At 36.7% G+C, this 18,534-nt stretch overlaps 2 protein-coding genes across 2 annotated transcripts; one reads left to right on the top strand and one right to left on the bottom strand.

Annotated features, from left to right (window-relative positions):
• The first annotated feature begins 1,828 nt into the window (after positions 1–1,828).
• On the top strand, positions 1,829–11,190 carry LOC139967731 (protein FRA10AC1 homolog). The gene is made up of 10 exons (XM_071971765.1): positions 1,829–1,953; positions 3,577–3,635; positions 3,851–3,940; positions 4,435–4,480; positions 5,248–5,327; positions 6,558–6,726; positions 8,090–8,249; positions 8,796–9,014; positions 9,830–9,887; positions 10,444–11,190. Exons 1-10 carry the CDS (start codon positions 1,933–1,935, stop codon positions 10,484–10,486), a joined length of 945 nt encoding a protein of 314 aa, XP_071827866.1. The 5' UTR covers positions 1,829–1,932; the 3' UTR covers positions 10,487–11,190.
• Positions 11,191–11,866: 676 nt separating this feature from the next.
• LOC139967732 (sperm flagellar protein 1-like) lies at positions 11,867–18,430 on the bottom strand. The gene is made up of 7 exons (XM_071971766.1): positions 17,415–18,430; positions 15,832–15,943; positions 15,277–15,418; positions 14,697–14,775; positions 13,937–14,012; positions 13,440–13,557; positions 11,867–13,175 (listed from the first exon to the last, which is right to left on the bottom strand). Exons 1-7 carry the CDS (start codon positions 17,545–17,547, stop codon positions 13,071–13,073), a joined length of 765 nt encoding a protein of 254 aa, XP_071827867.1. The 5' UTR covers positions 17,548–18,430; the 3' UTR covers positions 11,867–13,070.
• Between the last annotated feature and the right edge of the window lie 104 nt (positions 18,431–18,534).

The raw sequence follows: 18,534 nt of genomic DNA, 5'->3' as shown, positions 1-18,534 counted from the left end.
ACCTGGAAATGCAAAAAAAATCCAAAGGGGAGGGGGACACCCCCTCCCCTTAGATCCCTCCCCCAGGCCGGCCATCAGTCTTCAGCCCCCCCCCCCCCACTCAAAAGTACCTTCCTACGCCACTGAAATTTAATAACTGGTTTTCTGCCAATAAACTATCACTTAATATTGGCAAAACTAATTATATTGCGTTTAATACTTCCAGAAATTTTAGCTGGGAAAAAGATATCACCATGGGTGGTATAATTCTAAAACAAGTTTATACTACTAAGTTTTAATGTGTATATATTGACAATAAGCTTTCGAGGCATGAGCACATTTCTACAGTATGCAGGAAAGCAGCGAAAAGTGTTGGGATTTTATCAAAGTTGAAATTTCTCCTACCAGAGCGCATATTAAAGACTCTCTACCAAACTTTGGTCGTTCCACACATCTCATATTGTTCAATTTATTATCTGGTCTGGCACGCCAGAAACCAATCTTCACCCTCTTATTATTCTCCAAAAGAAAGCCATGCGCCACATTTAAGGTGTTGCACCTCGTGAACACACAAATCAACTTTTCAAGAATCGCAATTTATTAAAAGTTACCGACATTTTTCGTGTAAATCTTGCCACGTTTGCATATAAGCAAGGGCGGCGGAACCGGGGGCACAGGGGGCACGTGCCCCCCACTTTTCCTCAGGTTAAAAATGTGCCCTTTTTCTACATAAAAATTTAGGTGTCTCAAGTTAGCAAGAGGCCAGGGAACCAGAATGAACACTCGGGAAGGGCCGTTTCCGGCCATCTGTGGGTTTGTAAAACCAAAATTTTTATTGTACGCTCCGCGCCAACCGATGGTGGCGCTCCGCTCAGATAGTCGTGCATACAACTTTGCAAATCCTGGCTACGCCCATGACTTTTAATGAATTTCTGTGGGTCAAACTCAAGCTATTTCGAATGGAAAAAATTTGTTAAGATATTAACAAGAAATAAACTCTAACTCGGAGGATTCCTACATTAGCAACTAGCATGATTTCACTGACCTCATTTTGTCTCAAAAGAAAACTTGTTCCTTGTTTCCCAATTTGCACATTGGATATTGCAGTGCTAGTATGCATATTTTCCTTGAGGGGGGGGGGGGGGTGGGGGCGTTGATGGAGTGATGTGTATACGCAAATAAGAAGAGATAATAAGAGTTATAAAGGAAACTAAATATAAGGCTGCATCAGTCCAATCGAATTTCTGCAAAGTGCCCTTTGATGTCGGTGCCCCCCCCCCCCCCCAGATTAAAAGTGCTTCCGCCGCCCTTGCATATAAGGCATGGAATGGTTTATTTGCCTAACACATTTCATGATTTTTTAACTAGTAACAGTGTGATACATCACCACAACACACGGAATGCTGATAATGTACATTACTTTTCTTATAAAACATCAATTGGGAGGCTTCGTCTTAGAAATCGTGCAATAAAGACATGGAATTCCATAACAGAGAGCTTCAAAACCAAAGTATCCAGTAAAATATTCAAAAAGCATCTGACCAAAGACGTTATATCCAGTTATTAATAAGTCATCCATTCATTTGCACGATAACAAATTATTATCGTATATATTATCACCATATATAGTATTCATTAATTTTCGAATTATTCTATTTTGTATTGCTATGTAAATACTTTTCTTCTTTCCTTTATACAGGGAGTCTTCTACTTTGTTGAGCTGTTGTACGTTTTTTGGAAGACTTCCTTCTCACTGTAAATTTACACGTGAAAAACAAATAAATAAATCTAATCAAATCAAATCCTGGGATGAATCTGAATCCTGGGATAGCTTCAAGTTGGTGTGTATAGGTGTTACGCAATCCGCAGACGACAGTTGTAAGTTGAGTTATTAAAGCGAGATTGATTCATGGATTGCAAGGGTTACTTCGAAGTTCAACTAAGAACCAAGTAATGGAAAACAGGCAGTCAAAGGTGATTTAATTTCCCATTCTGGTTAATAGAAATCGCCTATGCATCTGGTATTCATTAAATGTCCAGAAGCTTGTTGAGTTGATTGAGGGTGTAAGGTGTCCTAAGTTATAGTACGGGTTTTTATTTATTATATTGTCAGCTTTATGTCATTCATTGGTAGTGGTTCCACGACGAAGTTTGCCGTATATATGCTTTAACTATGACACACTAAGACTAGAACTCGGCCGGATCAAGTCACATGCGTAACCTTTATTATATGTGATATGTTAGGGCTAGAAGGCGTAGGAATTCAGTAGTCCCTCGAACTAACCGATGGCTTCAAGTTAAGCCACAACACAAATGGCTCAGGGCTGGAAAAGCTGGTTTTCTAACCAATCCAACAAAATTCCCTGCGGAACTCACCATCCTCAAAGGAAAAAGACATGCACACTACACACAGGATAAAAAATAAACAAAAATATGGCTGAGAGTTATATAGAGAACATGAAAAATATCCACCTTGTGATTGCCTTTTCTTTTCATTGTACAGAAGGCCTATCCACTGTGACTGATATTTAACCTCCACCTGATCTATAACACAAATTGTTTTGTATTACCAAAGTTCCATTCCAGGTTGTACAGTACCTAAACCAGTGGTTATGTGATGCAGCAGCACATTGAAATGCAGGGATAAATACATTGTTAACTGCAGCACCCTTTATTTCTAGGTAATTTTGCACATATGTACATCTTCACCTTGAAGCACATACTGTATTATGATACTACACTGCAGCAGCCATTATGATCTTTTAGTTAAGAGTACACAGAAAATGATTGATTGCATTCCCTGAAAGCTATTTGTTTTCTTACCTTTATGACTCATTTAGTGAGGGCCGTTTAAACCTTCTTCATCTGACTGCCATGATGCTATAATCATCAGTTTTCGATGGCAACAACTGTCATACCATTTTCTAAAGTTGCCGTAGGTGCACTCACAATTATCTTAAACATGAGTTCAAAAGTTTCTCCAATGCCAGCTACATTTCACAGCTAATATTCCGAGAAGCATTTGGAGCTAAGTGTGTACGGTTTTACGAGCCACCTCATGAATATTTATGTCATTTCTGTACCTGTTTCCTGGCACTTTGGGGAAATGCATCATGAGTCATACCCTTTCAAATTTTTGTAAATTTCCTTGGTGCCATTTTCAAGCTGAACGGTTGCCACGGTGTCCTTCCGTCATGAATGAAATCCAATGCAATTTTTTACATTCTCTGCACTTGATTCTTAATTTGAGCCCTGTTCTCTAAAATCTATGTTATTTAGACTCAGTACATTGGCCTTCAAGGCTCTGTTCAGCTGTAGATGAATAGTAAAATGGAATTCTTTCTTCTCCCAGCTGCTGGGCAAATGCATGTAACCTATGCAGGGACAAACATGTTTTCCTTTTAGGAATAACGCTGAGAGCTGTTGTAAAGCTTTTTCGTTCTTTTTTCGTACCTGTTTGCACACTGGATAGAGGATGTAGCACATGAAAATGGAACAACGATCTGAATGCTGCAAGATTTTCATGATAGAATGTTTGAAATGCCCATAAAAGAAGTAACTTTTTGAATATATTTGTCTTGCTTCATTTTACTTTAGTTCAGCAACCAAGACTATGGATCCGAATTTGAATATGAGGAAGTTCAACAACGAAAAAGGTGTGTCAAAAATAGTGAAAATGTACATTTATTAAATGTTGTAAAGAAAGTGCAGTAATATGCTTTGCTTTTGAATTTTACTTTAGGTTGAATTAACTATTCAGGCTTTGAATTCTGTCTCCTTTTGTATATTTTTCATTTCATAACTTGTAGAAATTAAAAAAAATTGTGAAAAAAGACAGTGACAGGTAATTAAGCTTGATCTTTATCCGCAGAGCTCGACATGACCTAGCAGGAAGTAGTCGAATAGATCCCGGCAAGACTAAGGTTCCTTCCAAGCAGTTTGCAGCTGCTGAGTATGACAAGTAAGTTCCGGCATCATGAACAATATTGCTTCAGTTTTTTCAGATGTGTAGGAGGTAGTGTAGATCTGGATTTGGTGTATTGATACAATACTGTACAAGAAATAGCCTTTACGAAGCCTATATCATAAAAAGCCTTACCTAAGCCAATACAAAGCCTATATCATATTTCTACATACAGTGCCCAATTTGTACGCGGGTAAATAACAGAGAATTTGTTTTGTAAGTTTCTTTGTTTCACTGATTTGTATAACTACATTTCCCACTACTATCATCAAGGGTATAGACCCTTACCTTGCAATTTTTTACATTTTTATATTTCATGAAGTATGAATGCCTTGGCAGACTTTTAATGCAATATGCATAGTAGCATAAAAAAATGAGTCTCTAAGCTTGATACCCTTTTTTATTATCACATTTGCATATTTAGCACTCAAGAAAGATCTCCTTAATTTGTTAAAAGTAACTTTGTTTGATATATATTTTTTTAATTGCAGGGAAGAAGGTCATAGACAAAGGTTCCATTATCAGTCCCTGAATGCGGTATGCTTACTTTAGTTCTATTTATTTGGTAAAACTATTTTTAATGGGCTTTGCTAACATTTTTTTCCTTTTGCAGTCTCTGGGAACTTCTTTTCTGTATAACTTTGAAAGGGACCTATCACCTATTGATACTGATTATTGGGATTTGGAGGGACATGGTTGGGAGGGGGGGGGGAGGGATTGGCATCAGGGAATGATTGGTGAAAGCATGCCTACATAGCTTCTAATGGAATTGTTCAATGTTGGTGTGAGGTCATTTTGAAACTTTATTGGCATTAATTTTGAAGACAAGAGCGATTGTTGCCTTTTTATGAAGATCTAACTTCACACCCTAAGTTGCAAATTAATGTCCCCTAACTCAGAATATCTCATTCCTAGCCCTAAATGGAAGTACATTTTGGCCCTGTGGGTCAATTTGAATTTTTCTTTTAAGATGCAATTTTGAGAGAATAGTTAACTGCATTTTTCATCAAATTTTGAACTCAAAGATTCGTGTGTCGTGTGTTAACTACCCATTTTCACGACTTGAAAGTCATAAGTTTCATCTATATGAAACCTCAGGGACGATTTTGACACCTTTGCAATATTTGAGTACCCCTTGTAATGACACGAAGCAAAACATTGGAGGGCTTGCACTAGGTATGAAGTTTACAATATCTATAAATAAAGACAAGATCTACTTATTGTAAGACATTGTTTGTTGTTTGTGTGGTCTATGTGTTCTACAAGTAAAGAAGATTAAATGGTTCAATGATGTTAATTTTCAGTATGACAGGCACAAGCAGCTAATCAACCAGTACCTACTTTATTATCCTGGGGCTACAAAGGAGATATTCAAAAGAGATGGGTAAGTATGAAACACAGGAGTTGTATAATTAAGGTAAGGAAGTGGGCTTGGAGGTGGTGTGGGGGGGGGGGGGGAACAACCTCTTTGTACTTGTGTAACAATTTGATTTGGTTTTGCATATCATTGAGTAGTACCAGATAAATAGCTTCCTTATAATTCACTAAATATTTGACTTTTGTCTGAAATATTATAATTTAGAAACAGGTAACGTTTGTAATGGAATATAATTGCGCTGCCAGTATTAGTAATTGAGCTGCTCCAGAAATGTGCTGTTTTTTCTGGACCAAACCCTCTGATTTTGTTTAAATGCTGCAAAGTATTTGCTGTTTACCACATACGAATGACTAGACACTATATTGATATGTTGTTACAAATGCTGCTTAAAAATCCCGGGAAAGCCTGCAGCTCTTCAAAACAGTGACCAACACAAAGCCAAGACATATGACATGTCGGTTGTAGATATTTAGTCTTGGAAACTAATGTGGTCCAGTATGTATTGCGGTGCACTATGTTAAAGTTAATAATTTGACCATAGCAGCGTAAAGTAAGACCTGGAAGTGAGTCTTTCACCTGAAGGGGAAAAAATGATGTGTTCTTGTAAAAGTAAATTCATATAATCACTATGGAGTAAATTCTTATGTTTGGTTATTTTATATCAGTTTGACTGTTATTGGTTTGTGTCCTGTGTGAAGAAAAAAAAACAAACACTACCTCTGCAATTGTTATCTAAACCTGTGAGTGTCATATTTGTATAACAACAGGACTGCATTATACCTCATTAAAAGTTGAACACAAGTATTTTCAGATGGATCATTTCACTCAGTTACATAGATACATGAAAGGTTCTTGCATGTGAATTATAGGAACCTGTATTTTACTAAGGAATCCTGCAATGGAATGAAAACAAATCATGTATCTAACAGTATCTGATACACGATTTTACCTCCATGTGGAAGGAATCCTGTGCCATTTTCAGGAAACCTATAGGATTCCTACAGGATTCATGCAGGGCTTTTATGTATGGGACTGTATGTACCATTTATTTCCTTATTGACCAAGGTATCTTGCAATATTTGCTAGAATTTTCAGTCACCTACTAAAAGAACCTAACAGGCATAGGGTATTATTTTAAAGAAGAAATAAGATGTATTTCAACATTCTTTAATACTTTTTTAAAAGTCAAAATGAAAAGAGACTGTGTCAATCAATTCTAGTCTCACTTCATTTCAGATCCAAAGATAAAACAGATTTGGACGTCATTCGCGAAAATAGTCGATTCCTCTGGTCGGAGCAGGACAAGGCAGATGAGACTTGGGGGAAGAGGTTAGCAAAGATGTACTGGGATAAACTATTTAAAGAGTATTGCATCACAGATCTGAGCAGATATAAAGAGAATAAGGTGAGATTAGGGTCACCAACTTTCTTTGGTTGAAAAGTTGGACAATGGTTCCTTTAGTTTATAGCCGTAAAGTCTAAACAATGATGCTTAATGTTACTTAAGTACTAATATCACAAATTGCTACATCAGGGTTAGTGTCCTACTTGTTGCAATCTTGCTCACTTAACAAACCTTTTTCCATCCAGCTTATGGGGTTTTGTCTGAAAATTACAACATCATGCTTCTGAAACGGTCATGTATAGTGATAGTAGCTACATGTCTACATTGTTTAGTTGCTGTGACTGACTTAATTAGCCTAATTAGCATCAAGTGTTATTAAAGATAGTGAAAGAAGTAGTCTCGGCCGTTTACAGATTAGCCAGATATTGTCATTGTTATACCGAGGAACAAACTCTTATAAAGAGCCTGAAGACCGTCTAACCCTGTCACTTGATATTCACCTCAATCTTTAAGAAGGGTTTCATTTGCAGTATTTTTTGGTAGTTTGAAGCTACATGCAATGCTATGACATTGTATCAGTATTTAACTGCTGTATCATTTCTGCTCTAGTTTATTTGTCCCTAAGTCATACCACATGTCAATGTACTTTGTGCTCTTCCACATAAAGAATTAATACATTTCTATACTTCATATCGGAGCAATGTAAGAAGCTTTTAAGATGACAGTTGGACCCATGATTTTACTTTGCATGTGTAATGATGCTTTAATTTTGTGACCCAGGTTTTAAGCAAAGTCACACTTTTTTACTTAATGTGGTAAGAGGTAATGATGTTAAATTTGTAAACTGCATATTATCTCAAATAATGCCATCATTAGCGTGTTTCTTAAGCAAGTTTGATTGGTTCTGGGTGTTAGCGTGATATGTGAAGTTTGGCTGTTGCATACAGCTCGTGTTGCCTAATTGAATTTTCGTTGTGTGGTGCATTACCGAATTTTGTGTGCATGCTGTATGTGTACTGTGAGTGTGTATGTCCAAATTTTACAGAGTGAGTAAAATATAACATCTTAAGTCAGATATAACCTGAAGCTTTGGACTGTTGGATGTATATGCAAACAATCACCTCAAATGGTTGGTAAATCTGATCTACTTGGGCGATTCTCTGTCTGAGCACTATCTTTAATACATTTGGTGTATTCTTGCAAATAATACCAGTGGCTTACTTGATCTCTCTGATGTATTGTAAATAAATAAAGTAGACAAGGTGTTACTAATTTGGTTAATTTTCTGACAGCATGTTCTCTTGATTATCAATTTATTGATATAATTACTTCTCACAAGGTTTAATTCAAGCTAAGTAGCAGTGAATTCCTTCCACACACCGTAGTCATCTATTTGAAGTCTTTCTACCATTTAACTCTGCAGATTGCTTTACGGTGGAGACTTGAGAAAGAGGTCATTGAGGGTAAAGGTCAGTTTATTTGTGGAAACAAGCGATGCAGTGAAGAGGATGGAATAAGGACTTGGGAGGTCAACTTTGGTTACATTGAACATGACATCAAGAAAAATGCTTTAGTCAAGCTCAGTGAGTTGTCTCTTATGTTACGTTTTCAAATTTTTTCCTTGGGAGATTTTCTTGTAAAAGTGAGAGTGAATGTTACCTGTGATAGTGTTACAAGAAAAGTCTTTATCTCCCAAAAATGGAGGGAAATTCTCAACAAAATGTTGTTTGCAAATCATAGAGGACAGCAAGTGGTTGCCTTTCATTTGGAAAGTGAATGAATGTTCGTGAAAAGTACTCATTTGAGTTAAACTATGGAAAAGAAAGAAAAAAAAAGAAGAATATAACAATGCACGACAGCCAACTAGAATTTAAGGAAAGAAAGTAAGGAAGATAATTGTTGAAACTCTCTCTCTCTCTTTCTGTTTTGACAAATGGAAATTAGCATGAGGTTTTACATTTTATTCATGGATCAAATGTGCAAACCTACCCTTCAACATCTACACTATTGTGTGAACATAAGATAAGCACTATCAAAAAGAAAGAAAGATTTTTGTATGTTTGTATTTTATTTCATTTTCTTCTCTGGTTATTTGCTTTTCCCCTCTATAACCTACTTTGATTTGCTAGGACTTTGTGAGGTTTGCTCCTTCAAATTAAATTACCATCATAAGAGGAAAGAAGTTACCAAGAAAACATCCAGAAATGTGAAAAGAGAAAAGAAGAGCAAAAGTAAGAAGAGGAAAAAGAAACATCACAGAGAAAAGAAGAAAGAGAGAGGTGGGAAGACCAAGAGGCAGGAATCGTCTTCTTCCAGTTCAGAGAGCAGTGACAAAGAGGAACAAACAGGTGAGCATAGAAAATGTCAGCCAGATTTATGAAGACCAGATTCACAGATGAACCATGAAAGGATAAAAAAAAGGCATTGTCGGCTTTCTCGGGACCTCAGATTTGTCGACCTTATATTAATAAACAGGAACCATACAAGTTATCTATTTGTTTTCTTCAAATTGCAGCTGAATGAGTAGTTCAGATGTAATAGTTATTAACCAGTGGTAACTCACCGGCAAGATATCTATGTTTTTTTCGAATTGACTTAATAACTCTTATTGGATGTATTTGTTATAACAAAATTACATAGTGCATAGACATTTATGTTGAAAAGTGTGACCAAGAAAGTACAGACATAAGAAAAGTTATTACAGTCTGTTTGCAAATTTATCAAAGATAAAAAAAAAGGAAAAAAAAAACCTGCATCTCCTTTTAAATGGATGGCCTTTTGTAAAATGGTTTTGTTTGGTTGAGCTCCTGGGTTTCTTCTATGAAATTAAATGTGATCGCTTTGTTTATTATTGGCAGTTCAGCTATTTTGATTTATAGACCTCAGATTTTTAGTTGGTAATAATTGTTGAGAAATTAAAAAAAATGATTGAAACACAATGCAGCACAATTGGTAATTACTTTTAGAGGTTAATTTTAGGATACTATTAGCATCAATTTTTTATATCTTAAGTCATTCACCTGTTTGCTCAAAGCATAAGAACATCTTTTACTATTTGCTGTGTTTGTGCATGGGACAAATATTATAAATTGTTGAAGAACTAACAAACACGTTAGCTGGAGCTTGTGGGTTATATTGATCTTTATTTTATTTCAACTTGAAGCTGCAAGTTCTGAAGACATCTGGAAAGGTCCAGCAGCTGTCACAGAGGAAAAGTCAAAGTATGTTTTCCTTCATCGTATTCTCCCTTTTGATGCTAGGAATGTCATTAACCTATTAGGTTGCATCTTATTACACAAATGGTCACCTCCAGTCCCAAGCCCATGTATCTCCATCTAATTAATCCTGGGGCTAATCCAGGTAGGGGACGAAAAGTTACTTACATACATAGATTTGTCCAAAAAAAGTTGCATAGAGTTATCTCTTCACTCGGTGTCTGTTTTTGTGGAGGGAAAAGTTGAATTTCAAACACGGCAAGCTGTAGTGTGAATGTTCGTTAGAGAATGTCCCAACTCTCTTGGCAAGTAATTGGGTGTTACTTAAGTGAATGTTTCCAACAGTGATTTGATGCTCTTACATCATGGGGAGGATTTACATTCCCTTCCAAAGAGTGGGCTAGGTAGTTTCATTTCTCTAAGCTTATTCAATATTTTGGAGGGGGGGGGGGGCAGGGGTTGGGTATAGGGGGACAGTGAGGAACAAACGTTACCATCTTATTATTCCTCCGACTGTTTTATGCAGTGAAATATATCCTATCTATTTTCATCATTCCAACAGGGATGAGGAATTTGATGACTACTTCCAAGATCTATTTATGTGATGTCATTCATTGCCTGTGGCATTGAATTCCAGCTGAATCTCGACATTTCCAATGTCTCTCGTATTGGCTCTGGTACAAGTCCGACAAACTGCATGGTTTTAGTGGAATGGAATACTTGACTCTTGTCAGAGGGTGCAGAATCACCAATAATGCTTAATATTAGCCAACCACTACAGCCACTTTTTGCTACGTCTGTTGAGGGCAGATGAGGTGAAATATAACCATGAATCGTAGGTCTTCATCACAGAAAGGCTAAATTATTTGTAATGCTCATTACTTTCCGACCATTATCGTGATGATAGCCAGTTTTGTAAATGGCGGTTGAATGCTGACATGCCTTCAATGTATGACTCATCTGTAGGAAGCGTAAAGTCTCTCCAGATATGCTATAATCTCTGTTATGAATGCACAGTATCAGCTGACCAGACAGCAATATTGAGATCACTGTAAGCTAGCCTGGTAGCCAGGCCTTCATCTATTAACTCCTCCTTAAGTAGTACTGGACAAGCCTCTCCAGATGGACTGAATGATTTATGAATGATTAATACTAGCTGAGTGATGGTAGTTAACTTCAAGAGTTATGATGTATGCAGTCATTAGTTCTCTCAAGGTCTTAGTTCGCTCTTGGTTCACAGGTGGTGTCTGTCCATAAGCCAGACTCTTTAAGACATTATTTATGAATGATTAATACTAGCTGACTGATAGTAGTTAACTTCAAGAGTTAAGATGTATGCAGACATTAGTTCTCTCAAGGTCTTAGTCCGGTCTTGGTTCACAGGTGGTCTCTGTTCATAAGCAAGACTCTTTAAGACATTATTTCTCATGAGACATATTTCTTGATTAGTTTAATATTACTACTGATGAAACTTAAAATATAGACCAGAATAAGAGTCTACAGCAGATCAGTCCCCCTTTGTACAACCCCCACTTTCTGAAGTACATTGTGGTAGTCGGCTACAGGAGACACGGAGGTACCCATATCAGTATGGTAACCTTCAAAGGGGTACCAGAAGGGGCTTAGCGTTGAACCAGGACCCTCAGTGTCAAGATGACCCCAAGGGTAAGTTATGAAAGTTTGAGCCATTGGATGACATAACTTCCAGGCTACATGTCATGGATTTGCATTCATGAAATATTGAATGAGTACCAATATGCCTATGTCTGATAGTCTGTTTAATGTCACTGAAAAATGTTTTTTTTGGTTGACAGATTAACTACCCAGTCCAGGTTATTACATTCCCAAATCTAACAGCATGGTGTGAAAGGGCAGAATTAATTTTGATGCCACCCATTTTGAAAGGTATGAATAGTACTGATTTGGAAGATGTACAGCTTATGTAATGCAAAATTATTACAAAGAAAAACTGATAACAGGAAATAAACTTTTTACATTGTATTTTTATTTCAAATATGTATAATAATGTATATAAGATGAAAACAACAATGAAAGAAAACCAAATATTTATATTTTCCATGTTGTTATTTTGTTTGTTAGTATTTTTTTACAACAAGTCAAGAGAAATGTTAAAAACAAACACACCCTACCAACTTAATAATATAAGAAGCTGTCATCTACATATGCAGCTTCAAGGCAAGGCTGGCCAACCTATACCCAGCTGCATAATAAAGCAATTTTATTTTGAGTTTAAATGGGGGTTTAGCAGGGTCTGGTCATCATAATCACTTTACATCTTTAGGTCAGTTAGGATGTATGCTGTTGTGCTTTGATGAGCCTGTCTACATAAAATTGATATTTAAATTTGAATAGTGATTGTCAAAACTAAAAACGAATCAGCACTGATACTTTTTTCTTCAATAATTGGTAAGTACCGGTAGTCCATATGTGGCCTACCAGACACTGGTTTGCCATGTCTCCCCTCACCTTCCTCTGTTTTGTATCAGTTGGCAGATTCATGTGGGTTTCTTTAGTAAGTGACACCATGATGTTGACAAAGCAGTAGCTATAAATGTTACTATAAAGTCACAATGTTATATCAAGAATGAAAAGTCAACACATTTAAAAGCGAGTTAGATGCTGACCTAAGATTTATAGCAATCTTTGTACTACATGGCAGCAATAGGGTTGTTTGTCCTAATGCATTCTGCTATTCTGAGAAAATTTAATCGACTCATCGCAACTTTGATGCGAAAATATGTACATTCGTTAGCAAATATCATTTAGATAAACTCAATCTTCTTGATAGCAAAATATGTGTTATAAGTGACAACTGATGCCTTCTTTTCGGACTTTCTTAGTACAAATTCCAATTCAGTCACATAAAATACAAAAACCTATTATGAAATATAGAAATAGAGGTTAAGGCAATATTTTTACAACTTATTAAAAATGACAGAGGGACACAAATAAATGAATACAAGTTTGTACGAAAACATATACATAACGATTTGAGATATTTTTAATACAATAGTACACTCTTTTTCAAGGTTTTCACGTCGTTTGTATCTACACACAGGACAAACAGACAAATAGAGTTTCTATGGAACACCACACTGGGAGACATAAGTTAAGACTTGAGGAATTTTTACATAAAATATGGTCACTTTCAACTTGGTTGTACCATTGCTAGTATCTGCCGTCATATTGTTGCATCTTCTTTGTTACCTCTTCAATTCTGACATCCTTGAGATGTAGCAAATTCTCTAACCTCCTGACCTTGGCTTGTAAAATCTATAAATTAAAATCGATTGATATGTTAGGTTAAGTGCAATACACAGTATAAACAAAGATGGGGCAGATTTATCCCATCTCCCCCCCCCCCTAATAATTCCCTTCACTCAGTAAAGTAGATGTTTGCACTTTGTAACCAACTTTGCAATCCATGGTATCAAATTACTCTACAACTGAAATTTGTCATTTTCTCTATGCCCTCTCCCCTGACTGAATTCTGTTTCGACTTCAAACAGGTAAGCTGGAACATTACAAGATACTTACCTGTACAGTTTCCTGAGAAGCCAAAAGTGCTTGCTCTTTTTCATCCAGAAGGTCACGAATCTCAGGTGGGAGGTCACTGCGATTGATATGTGTCAAGGATCGAGCTTTGGCAAGATTACTGCAATGAGTAAAAATGTGTACAACACAAAATTATTTAATGGGTACATAAACAGTACATACATGTGAAACAGTTGCTTTAAGGTATTTAACCCAGAGAGGTACAAGAGGGGGTGCGAACAACATCAAGGTGTCCCTAAATTTTGACAATGTTCTCCTTATTACTTAGGAAATAGAACCCAGAGAGAAAGTAAGCTGCTTTGATAGGGGTTTTGGTTGGATATGGGATTGGTTTGGTGGAGGGAAGTAACATTGGAAACCTGTATATATGCTATCCTATGCAATGTAACATAACACAAGTTTCAGACTCAAAACTGTTTCTTGGGGGGTAAAATTTAAAGAAAACAGACTAAGAATGAGATGATTTACATAAAGTTTACCTTGGAGGGGGGTGATTATGCACCGTGGGTGCTTTGGGTGCGGGGGCTGCGTGTTTAGGAGGTTTACCAGCAGGTACTGTTGAAAGAAAAATAGTTGTTGGTGAAATGATAACTTTGCGTGTACAAGTCTCCATCAAATTTAATCAGCCAAAGAAAATTTCTATTGTAAAATAGTTAGGAATACAATCAGTTACAATTAATTATCCATTAATCAACAAGTTTTCTAAGTAGAATAATGTTACTAATTTACATTGTCTCAAACACTCACAGTCAATTTTTTTTATTATAAACTAAAATTCGTTTTCAAAAAAAAAGAAGCAGAGATTTCCACCTACAGGCAACAGTCCTTGTAGCAGAGTACACTTTCTGGCAGTTGAATATCATTGAGATCTATAAATATAATACAAATGCTGCAAATTTGCTTTTAGCTAAAATGCTAAAACATCTTGTATGTTATGAATGCCAGACAGCAGGTTCCCCAACACTTGTTCTTAACATCAACGTTACGTTAACATTGCACTTCTATTTTGCCAGAGTTCTAAAAGAGATCAATCCTTATACGACCATACTCCTCTAATGCATTATAGCCAAATACTCGCTGCTGCGGCCACTGACTGAAGATTAATACGTAGGTAAATGAAGTGGCTATATACCAAATTTAATCCTGAACAATACAGCTAGACAAAGGAAACTCTCAAGTTAATGACTAAGGTAATTTTCTGTTTTTATTTTAAAATACAAAATGTTAATTAAAATTTACCAAGCTTCCTTTTGTGTTTTTCTGATCTGTCACTGAATGATCCAACCTCTTGACCGCCATAGTAGCCATCTGGTGACATCTGAAACATACAAAAAAAAAGAGTAAATTCTATCACCCCTGACAACCGTACTACCGTAGACCCTGAACCACAAAATGGTTTGAAAGAATGGTGTGCTTGATGTGCTCAGTGGACATCATTCATAACATAAATTAACATTTCAAATAATACAATACACTATAGAGAAGAAAAGTGTCACTACGATGAACTTAAGTTGCAATAGATTATACCTATGAAGGCAAATGAGGCAGGTGCTTGTCATACTCTTCACTCATATGTTTTTTATTACACATGAATTTATGTATAAGGAAATGATCTTTCAAAATCTTGTATAAGGATGCCATGAAGACAATGTTGATAAAATTGGGGTCTAATTAAAAGTAAACATTATAAATAGTCAGCGCATGACTACTTGACACCCTTCTCTCCCAATGCAGTTCTTGGTTAAATGAAAAACAGTTATAAAAGTCTTGAGCAGTTGCTGTCTCGATGATGACATGAAAATAGTGTGGAGCCACTTACGCTTGGTTTGTTCTTTCCCAGGTACTTTTCTATCTTTTGCCTCAGCTGCAATAAGATTACTTCAATGACTCCTGCTTTGCAGTTACAGATACTTCGAATCACACTCTCTGGGATGTTGAAATTTATTTTGGTGAAAACTTTCCTGTGTCAAAACCAGAGGGAAGAGAAAGAAATTTAAGATTCAAGCAATTAAGTATCACTTCTACAAGACAATTACATCTCCTGTCTATACACTCCTCTGGAAAATCCGTGCACCATGGAGATCACAAAAGCAAATATAAACAGCAATCAGGATCAGCAAGATGAGAAAAGTCTCTGTGGTAACAAGTACCGCAGTTTCGGAGGCATCAATCATAACGTTGAATGATAACAGCTTTCAAAATTATGCACAGTAATGAAGAGTCAAAAAGGTTATAGACACATGCACAATGACCAGAAAGGGAGAGAAAGGAAAATGAAACATTAATATTTAAGTCCTACAAAATGTATAGAAAATTCCATATTTTTTGTTGTTTTCTTTTCTTGTAGAAAAATCTACCAAATGAAATTTTATACCTGTTGAGAGTTCCCCAATTGCCCATCTTCTGCATGGTTGAGTTGGCAGGTGTGTAATTGTGCAATTCCACAATCCTTGGAATGAAAAAGTGGACAACTTCAGCAACAAGGACTGTGAAAGTAAAAGCAAAGCCAAGAATTTTTTAGACTATGGACACAAGTAGTCAAAATATATTATATGCACATTATACAACTTTGGCAAACATTGTGATTGTTGAGTAATATTAATGTCACAGAACATAAAATTAGGCCTAGGCCCTTTATCCATTAGAGTTAACATAGAAAAAACTTATATGAATGAGTGTCTATGCATTGGCCATGCCAGTTAGCATTACAACTCAATTTCAAACTGACATGCATCGGAGTAATTATAGAATACAGGGCCACTCGATGATACTATCTGAGCATCCTGATGCGCGGATGCTCAGTCTCACCCCAGTACGTATGTGAGTAAAAAATGTCAAAGTCCCAGTTCTTTCTTTCTGAGTGGATGCGCGGATGCGTGGATGCGGAGTCAAAAATTTCCTAAGTCCTTTGCTAGTACTTCTGTGGTGGAATTTTAGAGGGTCACACATCTACGGATGCCTTTTAAGAACGACACACTATTGATGTGGAATATCTTCGTACATACGGGACTTTCAGTATTGGAAATACGTGATGGTATATGTCAAAACTTTTTCGAAAATTATTTAAGTCCATTCCTAGTACTCCCGGGGTGGATGCGCGGATGCGGAGTCAAAATGAAATACGTGATGGTATATGGGGAAACTTTCGAAAATTATTTAAGTCCATTCCTAGTACTCCCGGGGTGGATGCGCGGATGCGGAGTCAAAATGAAATACGTGATGGAAATTAGAGGGTGTCAAAATGAAATACGTGATGGTATATGGGGAAACTTTCGAAAATTATTCAAGTCCATTCCTAGTACTCCCGGGGTGGATGCGCGGATGCAGAGTCAAAATGAAATACGTGATGGTATATGGGGAAACTTTCGAAAATTATTTAAGTCCATTCCTAGTACTCCCGGGGTGGATGCGCGGATGCGGAGTCAAAATGAAATACGTGATGGAAATTAGAGGGTGTCAAAATGAAATACGTGATGGTATATGGGGAAACTTTCGAAAATTATTCAAGTCCATTCCTAGTACTCCCGGGGTGGATGCGCGGATGCAGAGTCAAAATGAAATACGTGATGGTATATGGGGAAACTTTCGAAAATTATTTAAGTCCATTCCTAGTACTCCCGGGGTGGATGCGCGGATGCGGAGTCAAAATGAAATACATGATGGAATTTTAGAGGGCGTCATACGTGTACGGACATGTACAGACACACCGCGCATCCGCGCATCCGGATGCTGGGAAGAGTTAATGAATGGCCCTGTATTCTATAATTGTACCCCACATCTTACAATCTCAATTTCTTTGACTTCAGAATCAAGTTCAGCAATATCAATAAATTATGATCTATCCAACACAAAATAGCCTAAATGTAAACAAAACTTTCCAGCAATATCAATAAATTATGATCTATCCAATACAAAATAGCCTAAATGTAAACAAAACTTCAAACAATCTGTATTTACCTCCATCGCTGAAGTCTCTGGTTATATTTCGCTTTGGTCTTGAAAGAGTTATTTCATCAACCCATGCGTACAACTCTTGTAGTTGTTGGTCATCCAAAGCTGTCATTTCATCTTTTGAGTCTGTGTCCTTCATTTGCTCAAGTAAAGGTAGGCTAATAGACAGTATGTCATTTAACAGAACAATTAAGTCTATTGTGCTGTTTTCTGCAGTGTGTATATGAAGCTTCTTAACATCACTGTCTGCATCAGGCTGTTAAACATACAAAGCACAAACTGCTACCAGGACAGCGAGGGAGTGAGGGGATGGGAGGGATAGTGAGAACTGAGATTGAGAACTCCAAGTTGTCAACCATCAACTTTGAAAGGGTGGAGGTAGCCTATCAAAGTATCAGATTCTTGTATCAGTGTTAGGCACAGGCTATATTATTTATAGTAAAACCATTGTGAAGGTACATGGGAAACTGACTGTTGTTGTTCTGAAATGATAGACACTTGAAACGTTACAATATTTAACACAAAGCGACTGCACTACGTGACAGTTTTGCGTTACAAGTACATCTATAAGCCTAACTTGACAAACTTATAGCTGTTATTAGTGTTATTGTTATTTGGCGGAACTTCAATACTAAGTAAAATAGCCTACTAAAATTACTAGCAACAACTAGTAGGCACCCTCACAACAACAAAGTTCCGACCGAAATTGAGCTCCTTAGAATTCGATGGTTATGTTTTGTTTTTCTTATCCGACTGTCCCATTTAATCAAGCATTATAAAATTAGAGAAGAGTTTTTCGAAGGCACGTTTCCTTTTGTTACTGTAGTGTCTCGTATTGCAGTGTACAGCATAGCTAGTTGTCAATGTAAACAGTGGTGTAATCTCGACGAAGCTAAGGAAACGACTTTAGTAAGCAGATTAAACTATGCATTTTAAACGTTCGCTCTTTAGTCATTCGTTGTGTTATTATCTGTCGTCCTGCCGTTCAAAATGTTTCTTTCATAAATTAAGAGAACATTGGTTTAACCAGACTAAGTTTAAATACGATGCATTGAACACATTTTTGCAGTGTTTTGGAATGTAACAAAGGAAGAAACTTGTTGTTGCCAAATCAAAATATCAAAAT

The sequence above is a fragment of the Apostichopus japonicus genome, chromosome 5 (assembly GCF_037975245.1).
Source record: "Apostichopus japonicus isolate 1M-3 chromosome 5, ASM3797524v1, whole genome shotgun sequence".
Lineage (NCBI taxonomy): Eukaryota > Metazoa > Echinodermata > Holothuroidea > Aspidochirotida > Stichopodidae > Apostichopus > Apostichopus japonicus.
This window is presented reverse-complemented; position numbering and strand designations above follow the sequence as displayed.